The sequence below is a fragment of the Haliaeetus leucocephalus genome, unplaced genomic scaffold (assembly GCF_000737465.1).
Source record: "Haliaeetus leucocephalus isolate CR32 unplaced genomic scaffold, Haliaeetus_leucocephalus-4.0 Scaffold197, whole genome shotgun sequence".
In the NCBI taxonomy this organism is placed as follows: Eukaryota; Metazoa; Chordata; class Aves; order Accipitriformes; family Accipitridae; genus Haliaeetus; species Haliaeetus leucocephalus.
The window spans coordinates 460,248-485,320 of NW_010972633.1; the positions used below are offsets into that span (position 1 = coordinate 460,248).

Genomic DNA, 25,073 nt, shown 5'->3' on the forward strand with positions numbered 1-25,073 from the left:
TAGTCAAAAACCTGATCCGACTGTATCTTTACTCTTTCCATTATTCCATATAGCTGCACCTAACAAAGTAAAGCAGCCAGAATACCTGCCAGGGATTCCTACTGTCTTAGTGCCATCCTGGGAGGAGGCAGAGAGGAGGTTGTCAGCATGTACCTTAATTCTGCATTTTGTGATTTTCTGAGGTTTGGAGGCTGCTGAGCAATGTTCTGGAGGGGGCTGGGGTACCACCCGGCAAGCTTACCTGTGTTCACAAATGTGACTGGAAAATCAGATACATGCTAGGAAGAGTGTTCAGACTCATGTTAATTTAATCTAACTCTTATTTTTCTTCCAAAACCAGGAATGCTAATCATTGTTAAAGCTATTGCCATTTTGAGTTTAAAATGTGGTCATTTCTGCTGGGCTTTTTACTTTTCAAAAGAGCATGTGTAATGAGTTATAATGAAAAAGGTCTTGGAATCTTAATTGTTGTGGTTGCAGCAATGTGCCTGCTATAAAGCATATCTAAAATTAAGCTTTTCAGCACTTGCCAGGAGTCAGGCTTCACAAAGTGTAGATTGCTTAAAAATTCTTCCGTGCAGTGGTTAATATTAAGTCTCTTTCTTATTACAAACCCATTATTACAAAGGTTGCTCATTGCCTGGAGGGGTTGACGTGGGTAATTCCATTTTGCCTCTTTTTTATAAGGTCTTATTCTGCTTCTGGCAGACTTCTTTGACATGTTGCTGCACATAACAGAGAAGAAAAGAGTTTGTATGTCTAAAAAATGTGAATTCTGTTTTCATAGTGTCAGTATATTGATGCTGAAAGCAATAAATGCCATGTTTATAAAAGCTTCTGAAACAAATACTTCCTGGACATGTGTGGAGAAGAAATTAACTGCAGTTTATCAATTGAAAGAGCGGCTTGAATACCTGACATAGAAATGAAAAATGGAATTTCTCTTGTATTTTAGGAAGCAATGCATATTATGCTAAAATAATAGTGATACATGTTCAAGAATCATTTTTTTAGGTAACAATCTGATCTCATATCTGCACGGGACTTTTCGTCTCCCAGTAGAGAGTGGTGCTTTCTTTACACACGCACCATTTCTTGTGGTGGAACAGCAGACTGGAGTCCTGTAGGCAAAACTTCATGTGGATGTGGAGGAAATCTAGCATAGCAGAATTGGTATATCACTCTTTTGGGTTGGAGAAGAAAACGTTGTGGCCTTTGTGTGCAATGCCTGGGATAAAAAAAGAACTGTTTTGCTGTATTCTCTCAGGGTTTTTGAGATGATGATGCTGCAAGCATGGTAGAAACCAGCACATTTTAATTGGACCATATAGACAAGTAGTTATTTATGTGGGATTACTTCTGACAAATATTTCTTGCATTCAATCTTTATTCATAGAAGTATTCAAAACTGTAGTAGCTTTATTTTTGTGAGTCGTCAAAACAAAAAAAATACTATGTCATTTAATGAATCCCTGTTAGAGGGTAGCTTTGTTGATACCAACCACTAATTTTTTAGGTTTTTTTATTGTTTGGTGGACCTGTTTTATGTGAGAAAGGGAAGAGACTGGACGCTTTCAGTTCTGATTTTAGACATGGTAATAAAACTGCAACCCATTGTGGTTTGGGGTATTTTTGGAGTGGTTTGACAGCAGAAGGGTAAGTTCTGTTCAGGTTGGAGGCTCCAGTCCCCCCAGCCACGGTGGCTCTGGTTGTGCTCAGCAGTCTGTTCCCAGTGGCTCCCTGAAGACGGCGGATCCTGGTGGAAATGTCGCTGCTGCAGTCGGAGGCTGCCTGATGCTTTTGATCATGTTGCTCAGGGCAGTCCTGCTCTCCCAGAGCGACAGCAGGCAGAGGGAAGCTCCACAGCTGTATTCATTGCATATTTAGGTACCCACATGTTCCCTAATCTGTGTTTTAATCTTGAACTGCAGAATGTATCCTTTTCATGTGACTTGCAGAAACATATTTACATTTTTAATTACTCATCTGTTTGTTTTAATTTTTAACTGTTTGTTTCATTAACATTCATTAATTATTTGCTTTGTATTTATGTTATGTTTTGTTTGCTCTCTTTTGCCTTCATTGCTGCTAGGTTACAGTGCAACCTGGATACTGCCAGCCGATTAGCTGACGAGCATGCACTGATAGCAACCTACGTGAACCGGCTGCAGAGCGGTACACGGTTAGTGTTAGGAAAGCATTCCTGAAGCAGGGACGGGTACAGTAACGCTGCTTCCTCTGGGGAGTGATGTTCCAATCAAAGGTATTTGGCCTCCATTGGCAAATAGAGGGAAATGTATTTAGTATTCTCCGAAATCTTCTGAAAATACACAAATATGTACGCATGCGTGCACACACAAGTATGCACAGGGGAAGACATCAGATAGGAAGGGATCAATTTGTGTCCATTACCACCCTGTTGCATTCACTGTGTTACAGAATCCCTTACGTGAACTGATTATCATTGTCCCAAATGGGTTAGATAATTTTTCTCTCCATGACCATTCTGGAATCTCGTCTTTCACCAGCAGGAAACTGTCTAATTTCATCAAATCACAGAATGGTTTGGGTTGGGTTGGAAGGGACCTTAAAGGTCATCTAGTTCCAACCCCCCTGCCATGGGCAGGGACATCTTCAACCAGATCAGGTTGCTCAAGGACCCATCCAATCTGGCCTTGAACAATTCCAGGAATGGAGCATCCACAGCCTCTCTGGGCAACCTGTTCCAGTGCCTCACCACCCCCACAGTGAAGAATTTCTTCCTTTTATCTAATCTAAATCTATCCTCTTTCAGTTTAAAGCCATTACCCTTTGTCCTATCACTACATGCCCTTGTAAAAAGTCCCTCTTCAGCTTTCTTGTAGGCCCCCTGGAAGGCCACAGTAAAGTCTCCCTGGAGCCTTCTCTTCTCCAGACTGAAAAACCCCAACTCTCTCAACCTGTCCTCATAGCAGAGCTGTTCCAACCCTCGGATCATCTTAGTGTCCCTCCTCTGGACCCGCTCCAACAGGTCCATGTCTTTCCTGTGCTGAGGACCCCAGCACTGGACGCAGGACTCCAGGTGGGGTCTCACCCGATCGGAGCAGAGGGGCAGAATCCCCTCCCTCGACCTGCTGGCCACGCTGCTTGGGATGCAGCCCAGGACACGGTTGGCTTCCTGGGCTGCGAGCGCACATTGCCAGGTCTCGTCCAGCTTTTCACCCACCAGTCCCCCCAAGTCCTTCTCTGCAGGGCTGCTCTCGATCCCTTCAGCCCCCAGCCTGTATCAATACGGGGGATTGCCCTGACCCAGGTGCAGGACCTTGCACTTGGCCTTGTTTGAACCTCAGGAGGTTCACACAGACCCACGTCTTGAGCTTGTCCAGGTCCCTCTGGATGGCATCCCTTCCCTCCAGCGCATCGACTGCACCACACAGCTTGGTGTCATCGGCAGACTTGCTGAGGGTGCGCTCAATCCCACTGTCCATGTCACTGACAAAGATGTTAAACAGTGCTGGTCCCAACACCGACCCCTGAGGAACGCCACTTACCACTCGTCATTGCTCTCCACAGTCTTCCACCTTACATTTTTTTCACAGCCAGCTCATACCCATTAGTTCTTGTGCCAGCATTGTCCTATAACTCTAACTGTTCTTTCTCCTTACTGCTTTTACCTCTCCAACCCAAACGCAGTCGCAGACAGGTGTCCCATCCTGTCACCATCTTTGTTACCTGGGCTAAACAAGCAAGCTCTTTCAGTCCTATCAACATGACCTGCTTAATAGGACTGCTTCTTTCTGTGCCTTTCCAAAAAATGTTAATGCTTTGAAGAATTAATTTCTTTTATCTTGGCTTTAGTATTTGTGTACATTTATATTTCACGTCTGTGTCTATGTAGAGAAATTTTACCCTAGAGCCCCAAAATGCAGCTCTCCCATTTCATCACAGGACATAGCTGGGAGGTTTTCCGTATTCCACTTTTGGACCTAATTAAATTGTGCCTTTACAGAGCCAGAGCTGTGCTGGAAAGGAAAAGGAGGTTTAGTGATCTGGAGGCTATATGTAAAGGCCTTGCTCTATCCAAGTTGTCATCCTGTGGATAATATTTTTAGAGTCCTATTTCATCACTGTCATGTAGAAATTTGTATTCCACTGGTGTATTGATGAAGTGCATTCTGGCTGTCTAGATCTCTGGGGAGAGTCAGGTTTTTTTCTTGATAGTGAATCACTGTTGTCTGCTATCACCTGCTATGAACTGAAAGCCCATAATATTGTCCACAAGACAATAAAACCCAAGGAATTTCAGACTCTCACCTTCACTCAAGTACTGTAATCATAGGATTTTGAGATACAAAGGAGTGCATCTTGAAGAGTATACGAGATTAGAATACTGTATGTAGCTCGTAGCTGCCACGTTACAACCAGTTGGAGTAGAGGTTCCCAGTCTTTTAGGTCTTTAAATTTTAAAAAATCACTTGGTAGTGTTACCAGAGTAACAGCGTACTCCTAGAAGAAGCCAAACGTGAAGAAAATAATTTAAATCCTAGTTTCATTGTGTACGGGAGTGTCTTCCAAGTCAACACCAGAGACTGATGAAATCTGTGCTCCATTGTCACTTCTTTTGATCTTCACCCCTCACCCGCCCCAAAATCTCCTATAACAGTATATCTTTCTGCTTTTGGCAGGCTGTGTGGAGATCCTCAGTGTATTCCAGCCAGCCCCTGCAGACCGTCTCTGTTTCTGACTGATCGAGATAACAGTAAATCTCACTTATGGACAGCATTTTCTGTAATAACCATCACTTGCTTTCTCTCTTCTGTTCTCCTGTTTGCATCTGCTCTGAGCTGCTGTTGGAGACAAGGTACCGGACTGCTGTTCTGGCCCAGCTGCTGTTCTTACGCTCCTCACAGCCCCAGTCGGGTCAGGGCAGTATAGCCTCAGGGCCAGAAGAGACCATTAGAGCATCTTCTCTGTCGACTCACACCAGTGTCCAGGCATTTGGACGTTTAAGAGGCATTTGGACGATGCCCTTAATAATATCCTTTAACTTTTGGTCAGCCCTAAAGTGATCGGTCAGTTGGGCTAGATGACTGTTGTAGGTCCCTTCCAACTGAAATAGTCTGTTCTGTTCTGTTCCATTCTATCCCATCCCATCCCATCCCATCCTATAATCATAGGATGGTTTGGGACCTTTCAAGGTCATCTAGTCCAACCCCCTGCCATGGGCAGGGACATCTTCAACTAGATCAGGTTGCTCAGAGCCCCGTCCAACCTGACCTTGAATGGTTCCAGGGATCGGGCAGCGACCACCTGTCTGGGCAACCTGGGCCAGTGTCTCACCACCCTCAGTGTAAACAATTTCTTCCTTATATCTGGTTTGAACCTGCCCTCTTTTAGTTTAAAACCATTACCCCTGTTCATCCCTGTGCTGATCCTAATACCTTGTTTCTCTAAAGGTGTAGCTTTCAGAGAACACCATGATTGAGAAGCCACTCGTTTCACTGACAATCTGTCCCAGTGATTAATTGTGCCGACTCCTTTAAAAAAGAGCCCTACTTCAAATTTGAATGTTCTTCCACTTCTAGTCACTGATTTTGTGTATACTTACTTTTGCTCTTTATTGGCCAGCATCTTTTCATGTCTTTCAGCCAAACTTTGAGAGCCTTTAAGCCATGGCTAGCTGGATCCCTGAGATTTTTCATCATATTAAAAATTATTTAATTCACTGATGTCCTCCAACCAAAAAGTCCATCCAAGCTACATAAGGAATATAGCAAACAGAGCTCAGTGGACTTCATTTATCTTACAGTAATATATTTTTCTTTTTTTTACTTACTGTATTATTGTGGTAGCAAGCCAAATTGGTTAAGTGCTTTTCAAAGAACTAATAGAAAATCCCCACACTAAAGGATGTGCTGCAGGCAAAGACAGCTGCAGAGTGCAGCAAGTTATACCACATACAGTTAGAAAGCTTATGGAGCTGATAAGTTGTGCTTTATTACTTGGACAGTTGTTTGTTACGTATTTCTTAAGCTTAGCATTCATAACTTATGTTCCACATCATTCAGCAAGCCTGCTTTTCCCCAGTCCCCATGAAGCCTCTACTTCAGCTCCGCTTTTCACTAGAAAAATTGAGTAGCCCTACCTGGAACGTCGTTATTTTTATGTATTATGTATTCTGCATTTCCTGCAGAAAACAGCTGGCCACAGGATTTATGTGTTTTACTTTTGGTTGGTTGATCTAGGTAGACGGATGGATGGTTAGCTGCTTGGCTGGTTTGATTTGGTTTCCTTTAAATTCCTGACTCTGAAACTGCAGTTGTCTGCAGCACTCCTGATTTTAAAGGAGAGTGAAAGGAAAGAGTCACTTTTCTTGAAGATACTCTGTCCCCAAGATCCTTACTCTTGGCTCACCATCAGTTGACAGCTGGGATGTGTGGCCCTTCAGGTCAGTGCTGGAAGAATAAGCCGTTGCCTTCTTTTGCTGTTCTCTGCCACTTCTCAGCATTGTGAACTCCTAAGCAGTTTTGGAAGGAGCCTAAGATCTCAAACCTCCCCCCATGTTGTATCATCTTCTCTTACATCCTTTACTGATTACCCATCCCTAGCCAATACTTTGGTTGTCCAAGCTCATTTTTGTGTTAGTATTTGACAACAGGGCACTGGCATCACAGCTTTCTCTTTACAGACTGCATTTGCCCCCATTTTGCTGGACGTAATTTCATAAAAGCCTCAAGCTGGCATAAGTGCTGATTTTTCCCCTTTTCCCCCCTGCTCCATTCATCCTGCCAGTGCACTGGCTCTCGCCTTTGTGTTAACTCCCACGTTTATGCAGCCACCTCCTGAGCTGGCTCAGGGAACTGCCCTGGCAGAAAACAAGTTATTGTTTTGTCAGGCCAGTCTTAAGCCAATTCAATTTCCTTCGCTGGCTCATCGCGTTGCCCCGACACTACTGCCAGCACAGCAGTGGAGGGCAGAGGCTGCGAACATCCCTTTCAGTGCTGGCACACATTTGGGTCAGATCAAAGGGACCGCAGGAGCAATACTTCCTGTATGCGTTTATCACGTTGTCTCAAACATTTCCACTGACACCTAAAAATCAGCATCACTTCACCCTCCCTGTCTCCCCTCGGGGTGCTCACGTTCTGTGGCTCCGATCAGTCTGATTCTGTCTCCTTGTCTCAGTGCCTCTCAGTAGAGCCAGGCTGTCCCAAGGATGACGCTTCCTTGTGCGCGTCAAAGCCTCCCCGAGTCAGACCTTTCCATCTGTGTTATCCCTGTGCCAGCTATCACCTGTATCTCCAAAGGAAGAAGTGGGAGAGCTCACAGACTGACGAATCACCAGTGCTGTATAAGTAGCACAATGCTGTCAGAATAGACCAAACCGCCTGGCACAGTATTTTTAAGATAGGGAAATCTGTAATATTACCTTTCCAAAATTCTGCTGCTGTGAAAATCTCTGAACTCTCACTCACATACCCTCCTCGGTTCTGAGCTCTGGGCTTAAGCCAGACTTATTCTTCCCCTTTGCTACCTTTCCTGTTCTCGAGCTGCTGTCCTCTCGTTTGTGTGTTGGCTGTCGCTCCGGGACCTTTCCGCACAGGCAGCGCTGGATACCAATGGGACTCATTTAGGCAGGGGGAGGCTCCACAGGACTCCTGTCAAGGAAGGGTTTTCAGGGTAGGAATCCTTTGCAATGGCTCCACAGAAATTAAAACTACAAAGAAATGAGTTCTCCTTTGTGAAGCGATGTAAAGAATTCTGTAGTATTTTGTAGGTTGTGTTTAATACCCTCTCTGTTAATTCGACAGAGCTGTAGTGATTCATTTGTTCAAACTTTTATATTAAAGCACGTGCAGGAGGGCCAGGAGATGTGCTTGAACTCCACTTCCTCTCCATCTGTAAGATATTTCTAAAAGCAAATGCAAAAAGTTGTTGGGTTTTGTGGTTTTGTGGTTTTTTTAAGTTACAGGTTTTCCTCAAGAAAGTAAGAAATTGTCAATCACCATTCTCTATTAATTAACTATTTTCTAATTCTCTTAGATAAAAAGAGGTAATAGTTCCAGGAGCTAGGAGAGGTATTAGGAGATACCAGATTATGGAAAGGGTAGAAGGGATTAAATGATCTGCATTCCTATAAAAGCAGAAAAAACCACATACAGACAAAATTGCAGAGCAAAGCCGAACAAAAACAGTATCAGATTCAGGAAGTGGGATGGGGAAGTTTGTTCTCCTTCACCCAAAAAAAAAAAAAAAAAGAAAATTAATTGGCATGAAGGCGTGCAAGAAGTTCATCAAGCCTAGTGTAGACTCTGTTTTTTCTTCTCTTAAATCAGTTTCCCCACTGTTTTAGCTCACCTTTCGCCAGCTGCTTCCTTTGTGCTGTTTAGTTGAATATCTTCAGGTCTTAATCCAGCAGGCCAAACGCAGAGGCATAATAGTGCAATTTATACTCATTGTAGACCCATCTGTGTAAACTGTAGTCGTATGTCTATTAAATTCAGTCCAATGTTTCTATGCCACCTCAAACGCATCATCTGGCAGACCTTCAGAGTCTTAAAAGAGATCAGGTTGTTAAATTCGGCATTACAAAAAAGAAATCAAATCTGTGTTTTTAAATAAACATAGTGTATGCAATATAGATTTAGTTCTTTAAATAAGGTAAACATAAATCTGTGAAATCAAAATAATGTAAACATAAACCTGTGAAATTAAGCTTAAAGAAATTTAAATTATCTTGTGAAGTGGTAACACGGACTGAAAGTAACTTTTGCTGTGCACTAGGTGTGTGTCTTTTTTTCTTTGCTTTTTCTTTGCTACTGTCTGTGGTGTGATTCTGACCCTGAATTTCACTGTAAGCACATACATGTACCGTGTTGCGTTATTTATGGCAGCCAGCATGGTATTTGTGAATCCCACATGAAACAGCACGGATAGTGTTAGGAAGGCTGTGTTGCAACATGAAGCAGGTTGCTCATTTCCACATTAATCCTGGCTGTTTGCAGTTAATAATGGTTTGGTTTATACAACTAATTGAGTTGCTTCCCTTTTAAAGGGAGACTGTGATGAGAAATCTCTGTGCAGCAGTAAGACAACAAGCAACTATTGAATAGTTCAGTTGGATGTTGACTTAAAAACTTGCTCTTTCATTTGGCTTCCTCCTGCTGCTTCTGTGTGGCAAGGCCACTGTGCCACCGAAACCAAGCTGGTAATAGATCTTAACATTGACTGGCTTCAGTTAACACAACCTGAAAATTATCCTTTGTCCCCCTGTGTGTTTATATTAAAAAGACAATTATCTGTGAATAGTAGAAACTGATTCAGCACTCTAGGCACTAACTGGGTTACCAGACTAGGTTAATCACGTTAATGATTAACATGCACAGAGCGGATGATGCTCCTGTTAAATGTGAGAAAGATCCAGGTGCTGCCTTTCACTTCCTAATGTTGGGAATCTGCCCATTTACTGTCTCTACCTCTCCCATTTCAAAATTCAATGTCCCTTTCTTCTGTCACCTCATGGTGCTGTCACTGTTGCTGATGATTATTGGAAATATTTTTTAATACCTCTTTAGCAACATTTCTAAGACAGCTACAGCCTGTCTGCGTGAGGCAATGCGAGGCAGCTGGAGCTGTTTCATCCTCTGCTAGCTGAGATGTGAAGGACCAAGTCTCAAATTACCACGTTTTGTACATTTAGGTGTTGTAAGGTGGGAAGTCAGGCGTAAGTCAGGCTGACTTACAAAGTACTATTTGCATTTAAGTTGATGTTGCTCAGTGAGAGTCTGTTCTTCTCAGGTCAGTGTGGTTCCCCACACTCTTCCTCCTGGAAATCATCCTGACTTTGACACTTGTCATCCTACATCTCCTGAGGACAAAGGTTTTGTCCTTTGTCATTCAGCTATTTGCCCCTATTTACCTTGAGAAAACCAAAAGGGTTTGCAGAAAAGCTCCTCAGAAACAAATGAAATTTGTTCCTCATGATGCATATTTATGAATTGTTGAAAACAAGTTATTTTAATCATTTAAAACTGGAATATGTGAATCCTGGAGAAAATGCTACTAGGCAGAAAATCTTGAGAGCAGTCCCCCCTTTGGAAGTGGAATGAAAAAGAGAATGATCTAGATTATTTCCTGTGTGACTCTTCTATTTCCCATCACTGTCTCTTTGCAATAATACATCCTTTTCTCTGTCATCCCCCGATATGAGTAATATCTCGAGGCGGCGGATACTGACAGGGTGTTTTGGCTTTTCCCCGGCAGTGTCCTGGACAGCCCCGGCAGGCTGGACGAGGAGCACAGGCTGATTGCCAGATACGCCGCCCGGCTGGCTGCCGAAGCTGGAAATGCAGTAAGTGAATATTCATCCCTCTTTACCAACCGTGGAATATGGAAGGTGTTTTTCAGAGTCTAATTAGTAGCTTAATGCTAATAGCTGTGTGAAATTGTCTTTTTTTGTTTATTCAGCTGATGTGAAAGAGCAGTAAGCTTTCCTCATTTTCAGCAGAAATACTGTGTTCTCAGGCAGCAGGGGAAGAGCAGGGAAATGGGAAACGACAACACAAATTATTAGAAATGAGGTCAGAGGAGACAAGAGAATAAGCAGATTAGTCCTACTTAGTCTACAGAAGAGATAAATACGTAGATACCTGAGGAAAACAAATCATGGAACAAACGTTATGGAATATATTTATTCCAGAGGGAAGGAGACTGAGAGAAAGAAGGGAAGGTATTTTTTATGTTTGCAGTCTCTTATAATAGAAGAAACTAAAGGAAACACCCAACCAATTTTAAATTGGTAAAAATAAACACTGCTTTAACAGAAAATTGCTACAGGAGGTCATGGCAATTAAGAATTTACTGAAATTCCGTAGCATAATTGCAGTCTAGCTGGATGGGGAGATACCTGTCTTTGCTGTTTTATCCGTACAAAAGGAGAGCAGTGTTTGCAGGAGCAATCTTCCATGTTACTGAGCGGCAGTGGGTCTCCCTCAAATCACGGCTGCCATTTTACAACATTTCCACCAAGTGTGCTGCTCAGAAGCAGCTTGGCTTAGCACGTACTCAAAAACCTGGCTACACTTTCTGTCTGTCGAAGGTGCACATCCTTAGGCCTGCTATATCAGCTTTGAACAGGCTGCACCAATGTCTCTCCCTCATTGCTGCTCTACGCGATTGCTATTGCAAAACGTATTCTTATCCATATACCATTTCAGATATAGCCCTTGTCTTCCACAACCTCCAGCAGTAGCAATGACCTCTCCTAAGCATCTTACCACTATGGCAGAGTGTGTGTCTTGCCACACGTTACTGTGGCTAGAGAAGTATCTTAACGTCAGTGTCCTCATTCACCTTTTCATTAAGTATTTGTTGTATAAATACTTCCAAGTCCTTTCCAGCAAGGTAGGCTTATGCCTCCTCATAATTTCCTTCAGTGTGTGTTCAGCCAATAATCTGACTTCATCATATGGATGTGACCAGGTATTTCCCTTTTGTAAAACTTTAATAAAAAAGAATTATGCTTTTTAAACATTTTTAACTGTCAGTTCCCATTATCTCTGTCAAATGGTATCTTTGCATTTCTGAAGTCATTCAGTTCACTAGGACTATGTTCGTGTTGAAATATTAAAGCAATGCGGTGCAAACTTTCTGGTTTAGATGAAAAGGGAGGTGATTTCTATGTAATCTTCATATAAAATTAAAGTTTTTGAGACAGTAAGTGCTGAATCAGTTTCACCCTGGAAGATGGTGGAAGAATTCTTACTCATGACCTGACTTTTTCTGGTAGTAACAAAGGAGTGTTATGAAAACTAAGGAGTCACAATATTGGTTCTGAAAGAACCTGATCATTTAAAAATCTGTAAATCACCTCAGTCTGTTTCTGTGTACTTTGTAGTTCTGAAAGAAGTAAAAAATGAAGCAACTTATTTGGATGTAAAGAAAGCAGCATTCAGAATTTCCTGAGACTTTTCAAAGACCTGTGACAAATTACTGCTTTCTTTTCATCCAAATAAGTTACAGCATAGGGTAGATGTCAAAGTGCTGCCAGGGATTGAAGTGTGGTAGAGAAAGGATGTAAGAGTAATAATAGTGTGTTTCCATTGCGACCGAAGCTTAGCAGCAAGGAATCTGCTGGGTCCACTGTTTATTCACAGTCCAGAAATAATAATCAGCTGAAATGGATATATTTTTCATATTCTGAAGGAATCAGAGTTTAAAGTGCTTCATGGCAGATTCTAATTATTTCTTGCCAACAGGAGATCCCCCTTCCCTAGCCAGCACTTTGTATGACTAGTGTCCAAGTTGGCCATTGCAACTTGGTGGAGGAACATCCTGCTGAGCTCTGGGACAGTGTGCCGTGTCTGCAGGACTCGCTTCTGAGGATTTGCTGTTTGTGGGAGATGGAATAGCTGAGATTTGTCAGCCACAGTCATTTCTTTTAATACGCTTCTTCTAGCATTAAAACAGAGAGACAGGAGTAAATTCAAGGCTGGGAAATTCAAAACCAAAAGAAAAAAAAAAAGGAACAATTTTTTCTTCCTGTATGGAATTACAATGGGAAACATCAAATGAAAACCCCAGTATAATAAACACCTTAGAGATCCAGTAGGAGAAGGATGCTCATTGAGCATACGGCAGCCAGGCCACCAACTTCACAGGAATGATACAGTAGGATGTGCAGGCAAGGGAATGTTACTGTACATGAAGGAAATACACAGTGTAACAGCATAAAAAAATCACAGAAAAAGAGAAGAGCTGCAGAATCCTTGTGGGTTGAAATTCCAAATTCTTAATAATGGAAAAGAAATACTGACCCCCTGATTAGATGGTGGTAGAGATCAGGAAATGTTAAGTGAGATAAGACAAGCTGCAAATTTAGGCCAGGTAAGTAACAGTGGGAGATTTCAGCTACCCACATAGAGGCTAAATGAATGCCTTTTCAGAGGGAGATGCAAAAGCAGTTTGGAACACAATAAATGATACTTTTTTGAACAACTAGTTTTAGAATCCACAAAAAGATGCACTCCTGGATTGGGTCCCAAGTGGTGCATTGGGATAAGTTCAAGTAGTGTTAACTGTGCTAGCTGATCTGTAGTAGTAACGATCACACGAGCAGGAGAAAGCTCGCCAAGTAAATCCAGTATGCAGATACTCAGTTTCAAGAAAGGGAACTACGTAAAAATGAAACTATTAGGAAAAAAACATAAAAGGATCAGTCAAAAAAGCAGGAAGCCTGTAAGCTGCCTGGAGACCGTTAAAAATCCTGTATTAGAAGCTCAGCAAATCTATGTGTCAAAATTCAAAAAGAAAACAAAACCATACAAAAAACTCTTTTCATGGGTCAATCAGAAAGCTAAGGAGGATGTCCCAAGGAGAGGATGGCATTCAAGAAATGGAGAGCTTGCCGAAATGGAAAGAAAAAGAAAGCCTATATACATGGCTGGTTAAATGTTAACAGGAAATTTGGAGATGGGAAGAGAATTTGAAGAACACTTCACAAGGGATGCTGAAGTCTGTGGTAAAAAGATTTTCAATACCATCAAAAGTAGGAACCTAACTAGGGAACAAATAAGACTTTTTGGTGACCAAGATGTACAAAAGAGTAGTCAGGAATGAAAAGACCATAGCAAAGAAGCCTACTGAGTGGTTTGCATCAGTCTTTACTGCTGAAGGTGCATCATGCAGTGTATTCTTTATAGCAGATAAGTTGGAGGACTCAGATCAGTTCAGAATAAATATACAGGAGCTTTTAAAACGGGTAACATGTAGCGTGGTAAGTCACTGGATCTGCATGGCATTAACTTGAGAGTCCTTGACAGGCTGAAATGTGTGGATTTCAGTGGAGAAATGAGCTGACAATTATAATGCAGTTCAACATAGCCCAGTGCCGATCCTGCATGTGGGCCAGGCTAAACACAGTGCAGCAGTGCCAGCTGAGTGCCCCAGGGCCAGAAGGCAGCTTTACAGAAGAGGACCTGGATGTCCTGGTGGAAAGCAGGAGTCAGGAGTGTGCCCTTGCAGCAAAGCAGCCCACCACTGGCAAGAGTGCAGCTGGGACAGTGAGGGTCGCTGGCTAAGGGAAGTGACTTTCCTCCTCTTTTCGGAGGTGGTGAGGCCGTATCAGCACTATCGCGTCTGGTTTGGGTCTCCACAGTGCGAGACAGACATGGACATATTGGAGCAAGCCCAGCAGACACCACTAAGATTGTTGGTGGCTGTAGGGCATGACATGCGAGGAGGGGCTGAGAGAGCTAGATATGGTCAGGATGGAGAAGAGAAAGCAAAGGAGGATCTCACTGCTGTCTGCAGCTGCCTGATGAGCCAGATACATGGGGACCTGTTTGGCCAGCCAAGGTCAACCCACCACAGAGGTGCACAGTGAAAGGACAAGAAGCAACAGAAACAGGCAGAAGTGGCGAGAAGAGAAATTCCAACTGTATGTTAAGAAAAACTTTTTCACCATGATAATGGTCAAATATTGTTGTCCAAGAGGTTGTCCAGAGAAGAACTGGAATCTTCCTCGTTGGAGACATTCAGAGCTCAACTAGGCAAGCTCTTGAGCAACCTGCTGTGAATTGGCCCTGCTCTTGAGTGGTGCATGGACTAGAAACCTCCAGAGGTTCCTTCCCACCTATATTTTTCTATGACTCTGGACCTTAATGAGAAGTAGAGAATGGAAACAAACCACCATAAAGGAGTTATGGAATATTTGTCAGTGGAGATTTTAAAACCAAGGTAGACAAGTATCTTCTGGGAATACTTGAGAGAGGTTGATGTGAACAAAATTATTTCTTGATATCCTCTGCAGCCCTACCTCTCAGATATAATGTGCTTTATTTTTTAACATGCTCTAACTGCTAGAAATTAAGAGGATCCCAGATACCGACTGTTCATACTACAATAGCCTAATGCAAAGTTTCTTACTGTCTTTGAAGTAGTTGGCAGTGGTCACTGCTGGAAATTGTACATTGGGCTGTGTGGCAATGGATCTGACTCAGCCCATCAGTTTCTGCTTTTTCTCTAATTAGATAAAATGTTAGAACTCCCTTCTGCAGGCTTGTTACTATAATAAATGTCACTTGCCATATGAATGCAAATATATTCCATTAACATTTTTAGGGGAAATGCCTTTGCTTGAAGTCTTACTGGGACAAAGTAATTTTAGGCAGATCTCAGAGTTAATTCTTGAAATCCAAGTCTGTTTCTTCTTAAAAGAAGAAAAATAAATGGGGAGGGAGGAGAAGAAAGGAGAATGCATCATTTGTCACTTGATACATGTGAGTTGCTCAGTAGCGCAGGAGGGGCTGATGGCATGCAACCAGTGCAATTATGCACTGCTAGACAGCAGCTTAGTCTGTGTTCTCTCGAACAAGCTCTGACTGGGCTACTCTTGTTTTCTTCAAGCCAGTCTTCGGAAGACAAAATCCCTTTTATTGAATTTAAGTTGCTCAGGGCTATGCTTGGCCGGCCAGTTTGGTCACAGCAGAGTGCGGTGCATTAAAATAACTGTTGGCTGGCTCTGCTAGACCGGTTAGCTAGAAAGCAGAAGACAGAAAAGCAGAAGGTGACTAGATGATAAAGTGAAGAAATTAATGGAAAGCAAGCCAAACTTCATTTAAATCACAACTTTCAAGATCACAGCTTCATCTGTGTGTCTCCCTCTGGTGATCTGTTGGAATTATCAATCTGAGGTGAGACATAATCTGGTATTTCCTATCAAGCATCATCTTTTCGATAAAAGCAGGGACTGAAAATGATGTCCTGTGTCCCCAGCCCCCTTGCCTACCTTCCCTTACAAAATGCCTTCCATGTACATATCAGATCCTGCCTCAATACTGCCCTCTTACTTGAATATAGGTAATCCTGCATATAAGTGACTGCATATTTTTAAGAGAAGGGGTGATTATGTGTATTTCGGGTGAATATATGTATATACAGCAGCCCTAGGCCCTCTGTTATCAATGTCCTATACAACACCTCCCTTTGTCCAAGCCAATACCTCCTTCATCTCCTCTCCCACCTGCTCTACCTCAGCTCTTTTTTCCCCCCCCGTTTTCTGCTGTTAGCACACTCCCAGATCCTCCCCCATTTCTGCTGATACACCTGGGCAGGTTGATTCGTACAAGCACAGGGCAGTATCTGGTCTGTGAGCCAGATGGGCCTGCTGCTTCCCGATGGACTTCTGATGGAGAGTGACCCACCATGGCAGACAGCAGCCTGTGGCACTCGGCAGGGGCAGAGGTCCACAGGGACCCTGCACTCTTGGCAGGACTCTGCTGACCTGTGCAGCCTTGCTGCTAGGAAAAGCACGAGCACTCAATAAATATGAGATAATACTCAGTTATGGATGAGTGGATAATTAGGTTGAGTTATGTGGATGAGTTACATTAATTAGGTTCTTGCCCACGTTGCTTTTTTTTGAAAACAGTGTGTGGTTGCTCTTCTTCCCTCAACATTAAGCACTGCTAAAAGCCTATCGTGATCTCATCTTGTTAAAGCTACCTACAACCTAAATAGTATTTGTAATATTCCCTTCATGTAGCTTTTTTTTTAGGCTTTAGGCATTATTTAATAAATAGGTTTTTTAAATAAAGAAAGAAGAAGTAAACCAGATTTCCTGTTGTACATGTTTTCAGGATAAACTTGCAGCTTGGTTCTTGGATCATTTCTTCTTCTTCTGGATACACCAGTTATATGAACCATTTTTGTTATTTGTTTCCTCTTCTTCTTTGTCTGTTGATCATAAAGAACACTGTGATACCACAGTGATGGGCAGGAGAAGTACTGGTTCAGACTTTCCATCACACCATGAGGTCCTTGCACCAAGGGACCTGGAATCTGATGCCCATGAGACACAAGCTTTACTGTTCTTTGGCAGTTTCTTCCAAATCAGGGTGGTGGAGGAGTGCAATGGCTTGCCAAACTGGCTTTTTGGGGCTTGATTAAACACTGTTGTTAAATCCTCTTCTGTCACCCGCAAAAGGTATACTGTAGGTGAGGTCTGAATGCTACTTATTACAGATACCAGTCTGACAGGGAGTTGGACTCAATGATGGGTCCCTTCCAACTTGAGATATTCTATGATTCTATGACTTGAAGTTCCAGCATGTCTCTCTCTCAAGTTTAATGGCCTATTAATAGGAAAACTGAATTACAGTGCTATAAGGTTTTGCTGTTCCTATGTGATATTAAGGATATTCAGTAGATTTTATGATCATCACCTTAGGAATTTTCTTGCTGAGAGAAAATGGGGCTTGCCATTTGGATGATCTTCTCAGAAATGTTGAGGCTTCAGCATTCCTGCTGAGCACCAGGAAAGCAGAAGAGAATGGTAGTCATACCTTCAGCTGTGTTGGAGAGTTTGCTTAGCTTTTAAACTTTTTTTAACATTTTAACTTTTAAAATATTAGTCTTCAGCTCAAAAAGCTTCAGCTTTGGTCTTGCTGCTGTTTGGTATAAAATGAGAGACCTATGTTACAATTCACTGTCAAAAAGTCTTTTTTCTTTTCAACCTCCACCATACTTCAAAATCCTTTTCCCTGGATAAACTCTATAGGTTGTTTCTGCAGGGATCTGTAATGTTTTGGGGTTTGGTCATACTACATTACTGTCAGAAAATTGGGAGCTGCATCCCATAGGGCCAAGTAAGGATCTCCACATTGCTTCTATGCCATAATAGTTAGGACTATTCTCTTCCTGAGATACTTACTCCTTACTGTGAAGGAAAGCTACGGAGGACAAAATAATGTAAACTCTGTTCATTTTCTCATGCACATGCAAAAATGGGGGGTGGGGGGGGGGGTGTAGTAATTTTGAAGGCATTACATTTTATGCTGTTGACTCCCACCAGGTCTTTTTTGCTCTGTTGTAGTAGAAAGCCTTTGCAAGAGTTGAGTAGAAAGGGGATATGTCCCTGGTGTTCAGTGCTGCTGAGCAGGTAGGGAGCTGAACCTGCTAGGCTCTTTAAAGAAAGGAATTACAGTAATAAATCTTGGAAGGCACAAGTCGTTCATACCTGTCCAGTATGGTGGAGTGCAAACATAAGAGTGCTGAACAGTAAACAAATGGTTTGGGTTGGGGTTTTTTTTAAGTGCAGAGGTTTTAAGAACCACATGTAACTTCACAGAGAGGACAGGTACCTCTCATCAAAGTAAATAGTAGCATGCAAGTGCTCTAATGAATTCTGTCTCCCTGGATTTACAAGAAGAATAGCATTTGCCATTGCAATCCTATACCATACACCCAAAATTCTTCCAAAGGCGATGACAGTAAGAGTTTGGTGTTAATAAAATGCTGGGCAGAAATGAGAGCAGCGACTACAGTTAGGTTTCATTCCGTGTGTTCCAGAGGAGTTCACTCACTAAAGAAATACAGGCTGTCCTACCAGTGTCCAGCCTGAAGCCCAGAACAGTATCCACACATTTGAATGATACCTCATACTTTAAATATGATTATTAGGAGATAATTATAGAAGATGCATTTGAAATACTCGCATCCACAAGAGGCAGTGCAATATCCATATGAATATAATTTGAAACCCTTAGATCAACAAGAGGTCCCACACCTTGTCCACCAGCTGCTCAGTCATTCTTCAGAATACCTTTACCCTGAGTAATACTTCCTCTCACCCATGAAATCTGATGTTTTCAGAGGAGTAAGGGCATCCTGAGATGGCTGCAAAAAATGAACCAGGGTTCGTTAAACTGTCTACTCCATAAAAGAGCCTGCAATCATCTAGGCTTGAGAAAGGTAGCGACAATTTTTTTTTCAAATCCAAGTGTACATTGTAAACTCTTTCATTATGTTGTTGTATTTTTATGCAGGCTCCAGCAAGATCCTTGCCTGTCACAGAGAAAATAGTTACATCTCATGGCTAGGTTGTAAAGGAACTTGGGCGATTATTGATCAACGATCAATCGAGGAAAGATAAAGGCTACTGATCCTGTGAGCAAAGTAACTGATAAGAAATTTTCAGTTACTTAAATGACTTCCTATTTTTGAGAAGGAGTCAATAGAGATGCCTACCATGGTGGATGCTTGGAACTCAGGTGTGCTTTTGTGGGCAGAATGTCAGATTTTCTACAAATGCTGCACATTTGTGCTGTGGTAAGACTACTGGGCTCTTGTAGTTGGAGGGAAAAAAACAGTTTGAAATTAAAGCAGTGTTTGAGCTACTAGAAAAGCCACCTGAAAATGCAACATAAACACAAAGACTTCTTCCCATCAACAAAAGAACTGAAAAAGAAAAAAATCTGAGTTCTTGGTTAATCTTACTTCCTTGTTACTGAGAATGTGATGGTCACTTACTTTGTTAGTTTCTATGAACACTGTGCTTTTTCTCACAGGTCTTTAGAGGTTTATAAAGCAATATGAATGAAGACTGGTAACAAGAATGATTTAAAAAAAAAGGAAGAGTGATAGAGAAAACCTGATCAAAGAGCTTGAGAAGTCATGGGAGCAGAAAGGTGTCTTGGAGTCAGATTTTTGGGGCTTTAAAGGGTAAAGGAAAAAATTCCTTCAATCAAAACAGAAGAGATGGGAAGTTGTTGATTCAAATAACTGTGTATCTAGTTCACAAGGCTGAAAATAGTGAAGATCTCTAATATCTTCTGATTTTATAGAAATATGAGTTACAGGACATTCTGAGGGTATTTTTGAGGAAAGATTACTTTTTTTAAAAGATAGGAGGAGGAGGAGGATGGGGCGGGGTGTGAAATGTTCTGAGACATTCCTATTTACCATACCGCAGGAAACAATGCTCAGGGAAAGTTTCAGCTGTGGAACCAGAAGGTGACATGTTTCCACACTAGATCTAAATAGAGAGAAGAAAGCTACCTAGCTTTGTTTATTGATTAGAGGAAGGTTTTCCCTTAGGTTCTTTGAAAGGGAACAGGGAGCAGTGAGGAATCGGCAGAGGCTGGAAATGGCTAAACAAATGACATTGCTCTCTGCAGTATGAAACTTGAAGTTGGCCGTCACTTTTGAGTATTTGGTCATATACCTTATCTCTTTGCAAGTAATAGATCAGTATAAATGTAAACACGCTACATGCAGCCTGCACCCGCATTATCAAAGCTGGAGTCCCCTGACAGTTTAGTGGCTTCCCTGGTTCTGAATCATGACAGGCCAGCTAGGACCTACCTCCAGGCATTTTCCACTGTAGGTCCATCCGCTCAGCTGTGCATAAACCATTCTTGGGCAGATGCTTATCCAAATTATTTTTTAAAAACCTCAGTGGATGTAGTCCACTCCATATGGAGTCCATTGAGGAAATTTGTTCTGATGTGTCAGTTCATCTACCAATAAAAAATTTTCCCTGAATCCTAACATAATGCTTCCTTCCTCAGTTTGAGCCCATGACTCATTCTCCTGTCTCAGGGGATATGGAGAGCAATGCATTACTTGCCTCTTTGCAACAAGTGTTGTATACTTGTAGTTTCTTATGTTGTCTCCTCTCATTCTTTTATTCTCTTCATTTTTTCAGTCTTTCCTCATTGTCATGATTTACAGACCTCTGATCATTCTTCTTCACTTTCTTTTTCCAGTTGACCCTTAGCTTTTTTAAAATTGCAATGCTCAGGCTGGAAACAGTAGTTCACCCGAGTTAGAGCAGGGGTAAGTCCTGCATTGTAGTACATAGCATGCCCTGCGTCAAACAACCCGATCCTGGACTCCACAACAGCATGAGGTTATTGACCCCTGTTTGGGTTGTGAACTAAACTAATTTGCAAATCCATTTTTGCAGAACTGCTGCCTCATCCGTTAGGTGTTTATGTAGTTGACATGTCGAAAGTAAATATGAGAGTTTGCGCTTGTCTTTATAGAATGCAACCTGTTCTTTCAAACCATTTCTCCAATTTCTCAAAAAATTTTGTATTTTAGTATATTTTATATTTTTTCTTGTCCTATAAAGCAGTAGGAGCTCGCCACAGTGTGACACAGTCTGCAGATGTAGGAAATAAATGCTTTATTCCATCATCCATGATACTAATGAAAATATTGAATGGTACTAAGTCTAAGAGAAAAGCTGTAAAACCCCACAAGAGGATGTCAAAAGCATTGCTGGGGTCAGTGTATTGTGTTAATAGTTTCTCTCCTATACGTAGAATTTTATTTTTTACTATGGAAGAAAAGTGCTTTGCTTTGGCAAGATTTGTTCTTAAAAACACCTATTACTTAGCCTATCTTCTAAGTATTTACAAGTGTTCTTATTTCATGTTTTTTCCCCAAGAGCTAAGGTTAAGCTGACTGGTCGAGAGTTGTTAGTTCCTTCTTACATTGTTTCTAGGTGTAAGCTTTATGGATAGCCACTTCTAGCGTCTGGAGTGTCACCTTATAAAACTTAGTGCTTTCAGAGATGAACACAAAAGCTCTGGGATTGCCTCAGGTTTATTTAAGTATCAAGATCTAAGTACTCTGATGAATTTCCTCGTGCCCTGGCTACTTGAAACATCTGTCTGTTTTGTCTTCGGTCTGTTTTCTCTTTTCTAATCTGAGTTTTTACCCCAAGGCTGTAAATTCCATGTCCAGGGGAGTTAATGTTTTTTAATATTAGACCACCATTGGATTTTTTTTTTAATAAAACCTAACCCAGACAGCATGAACCAGAATCCCAGGGCTGCCTCCTGACCACCACTGCATCTAGCACTGCTGCCTGTGGCTGGGCTTTGGCAGGAAGGATGGAGCCTGCTGCCTCACAGGATGCCTGTTTGTTGGGGAATGTGGCACAGGAGTGGTGTCTTAGTACCCATTCAAGGTCAGATATATCTAGAACTGGTGTCAGATATTTCCTGGACAAGTGCAGTAGCAATTAGACACGTACCTCTGTTGTATTTTCAGCAGGCTCAACGCTGTCTCAGGTGACTCTTTGAGGCACTTTTGAATACCCAAGAGTTTAGACATCTCTCCTCCTGAGTCCACATTGTAGTATAGATTAGGTGAGTGATAAGTGCTATTTCTCAATAGCTGAGTGTAAGATAGACACTTAGGCTTTGTGTATAGCAGTCATTAAAAACTGCTGGTGCCCACATCTATAATACTGAGTGCTCTCACCCTCCAGAACAGTGCAGCTGCATACAAACCACCTGCTGCAGATAGTTCTCAGCTTAGGGTAAATCCCAAACCATGCTGAGAATTGCTTGAGAGAGCTAGTTAGTCTGGGCTAAAAATAAGGCAGGGTCCATACTGAGTATCTAACAATATGAGTGATCAAATTCCAGTGCCTCTGCCTGGTGCTTTTTATTTCACGAGCATAGGCATCCCCTTTGCAAACTTTCAGACTGAGCATCAGGTGCCCTTTAAGTTTAAGAACTTGGAAGATTTAGATGTTGGTGGAGAATCAGCAGCCTGAATTTTTTTTCTGGGGTTGTTTAGCCTTGAGAAGTCTCATGGGGGTCTTTTTCTGTATTAATATATGATTGTGGCAAGTAAAACGATGGAGCCAGACTCTCTTCAGTGGTGCCCTATGAAAGGACAAGAGGCAATGGGCACTAGCTCACTTCCATTTAAACAAAAGAAAAAACTTTCTTATGGTGTAAGTGCTCAAACACTGGAACAGGTCACCCCAACAGGTTGTGGACTCTTCATCCTTGGAGGTATTCGAAACTCAGCTGGACAATGTCCTGAGCAACCCACTGTAGTTGACATCTGTGGTGGGTTGACCCTGGTTGGATGCCAGGTGCCCACCAAAGCCACTCTATCACTCCCCCTCCTCAGCTGGACGGGGGGGGAGAAAATATAACAAAAGGCTCGTGGGTCAAGATAAGGACAGTTTAATACAGTGATAGCAAAGGTTGTGCGCGCGAAAGCAAAGGAAAAACAAATGATGTTATTCTCTACTTCCCATCAGCAGGCGATGTCCAGCCGCTTCTCGGGAAGCAGGGCTTTGGTACGCATAGTGGTTGCTCCGGAAGACAAAATGCCCCCTCCTCCGTCTCCCTTTGCTTAGCTTTTATATCTGAGCTGACGTCATATGGTATGGAATATCTGTTTGGTTAGTTTAGGTCAGCTGTCCTGATTGTGTCCCCTCCCAAGATCTTGCCCTGCCCCAGCCTGCCATTGAGGGGAGGGCAAAAATGTTGGGGAGACAGCCTTGATGCTGTGCCAGCATTGCTCAGCAGTAGCCAAAACACTGGTGTGCTATCAACACCTTTCTAGCTACTGATGCAGAGCACAGCGCTATGAGGGCTGCTATGGGGAGTATTAAGTCCATCTCAGCCAGACCCAATACAACATCGCATTGAGCAGGGGATTTGGATTAGACCATCTCAAAAGGTCCTTTCCAACCCCAATGACTCTGTGATTCTGAGTTGTTAAAAAATCAGATAGACTCTTGGAAGCAATAGAACATTGAATTGTCATTTAAAATAGCCACTGTACAGTTTCCAAAAGACCTCTTGACTAGCAATGTTTGAAAGTGAGCAGCATGAGGGATGTGTCTGCTCTAAATAAGTTCTCTGCAGTGTTGTCTTTGCTCCTGAGAGTACTTTATGTCATGAGGGTGATTTCAGGCTTTGGACGGGATTTCTGAAGAAAGGAATTAAGGACAAGATTGTGGTTTTATAGGCATGGTCCTACTTTGCAGCAGAACAAGGGTTCATGTGCTTCGGATGGAGCCCCAGAGTGCACTTGTCCTCATAGCTGATTGTACCAGGATGCAGGGAGAGACCATGGGACCTGGACTTTGTGACACACTGTTTTGGGGGACCAGTAGGTCCTATCAGAGTTATGTACACCGAAACTGGTCAGGTCACCCCAAGATGGAAAGAGTGGTGGCAGTGCTGCTGCCTACGCTGTGCACCAACCTCGACCGTCAAGATGAGATGAGAGATGAGAGCTGGGGTTCTGCCCTGGCTGTATCAGCAAATCCATCCCACTCCTCCCCCACACCAGCCCTGTTCCTTGGTGTGAGAGCAGAGCCCACCCTGCACCGTCAGCTCCTCCCCACTGCCTGGGAGAAGAGGGTTTTTTTCTGACCCTGCTGCAATGAACAGTGTTTCTGCACTTCAGTTTCTGGGTTGGTTTATTTTTATTTTTCACACTGTTCATTTTAACTCCCAAGCTGTTTTGTTTCTTCTTGCCTGGAACCTGCCTTACCAAGAAGTTTCTACACAGGCAGTTTCCACATCATTAGGAGACTCCCGAAGTGGATACCAAGCTCTTCCCTCCAACTTCTGTTTTTCTACCCAAGTAGTTTCAGAAAATGGTTGTGAAAGTGTCTTCTCAAACCAGGATCCCAATCTGAGGTCCTTCTGAAAATGTTGTCGTAAAAATCTGTGCAATCTTGAGATCAGATGAAAAAAAGACAAAAGCAGAGCACAGAAGGGATACCTGCAGGGTGGGTGCTGAGAGGACAGAGCCAGGCTCTTCCCAGTGGAGCCCAGTGCCAGGACCGGAGGCCATGGGCACAAAGAGGAACACAAGAGGTTCCCTCTGAACACTGGGAAACACTGCTTGGTGTGAGGGTGGCACAGGCACAGGTTGCGCAGGGAGGTGGTGGGGTCTCCCACCTTGGAGATCTTCAGAAGCCATCTGGACATGGTCCTGGGCAACCAGCTCTGGGTGGTCCTGCTTCAGTAGATGACCTACAGTGGTGCCTTCCAAACTCAACTGTTCTGTGATGCTATAATGACCTGGTGTTAGAAGCAGACCCTGCATACCATCTTGTGCATCAGGCATTTCTTAGCCAGGGAGACCTGTCCATGATAAAAGATGTCTCCTCAGCTCTGAGTGGACAACTTCTTGTGTCTGATGGCCAGAAGGATAGCTTTGAGTCGTACTAGACCTCCTAAGCAGGATCTTAGGATTCCACTGGAAAAATGCACTGAATCAGTACAAGACCTTGTAATATTTCTCTCTCTCTTCTTGGTTCATATAACTGGCTTCTTCACCACCCAGCCCAGCTGCCAGCAGGTTCTCCCAAAAAGTACAGATTCTTGTTTAATTGCCTAGTCCTTTTCTCAGTAATGGTGATGGTGAAAAGTACCTAATGCAAGGATCACAAATCTCACTTCAGCTGATGCTTTTGAGGGGTTGAGAAGAATTAGATTTTCCAGAGGCGGTGACCATGCTTAAATTTAATGTCTGTGAATAAT

At 42.6% G+C, this 25,073-nt stretch overlaps 1 protein-coding gene across 2 annotated transcripts in view; it reads left to right on the forward strand.

Moving 5' to 3' along the window:
• DTNB (dystrobrevin, beta) overlaps positions 1–25,073 on the forward strand; it is a 202,114-nt gene that overhangs the window by 115,088 nt on the left and 61,953 nt on the right. For both annotated transcript variants that reach the window (XM_010565883.1, XM_010565882.1), the window contains 2 exons: positions 2,093–2,182; positions 10,243–10,330. In XM_010565883.1, the coding sequence (XP_010564185.1) occupies positions 2,093–2,182; positions 10,243–10,330 (178 nt within the window). The remainder of the gene's footprint in view (positions 1–2,092; positions 2,183–10,242; positions 10,331–25,073) is intronic.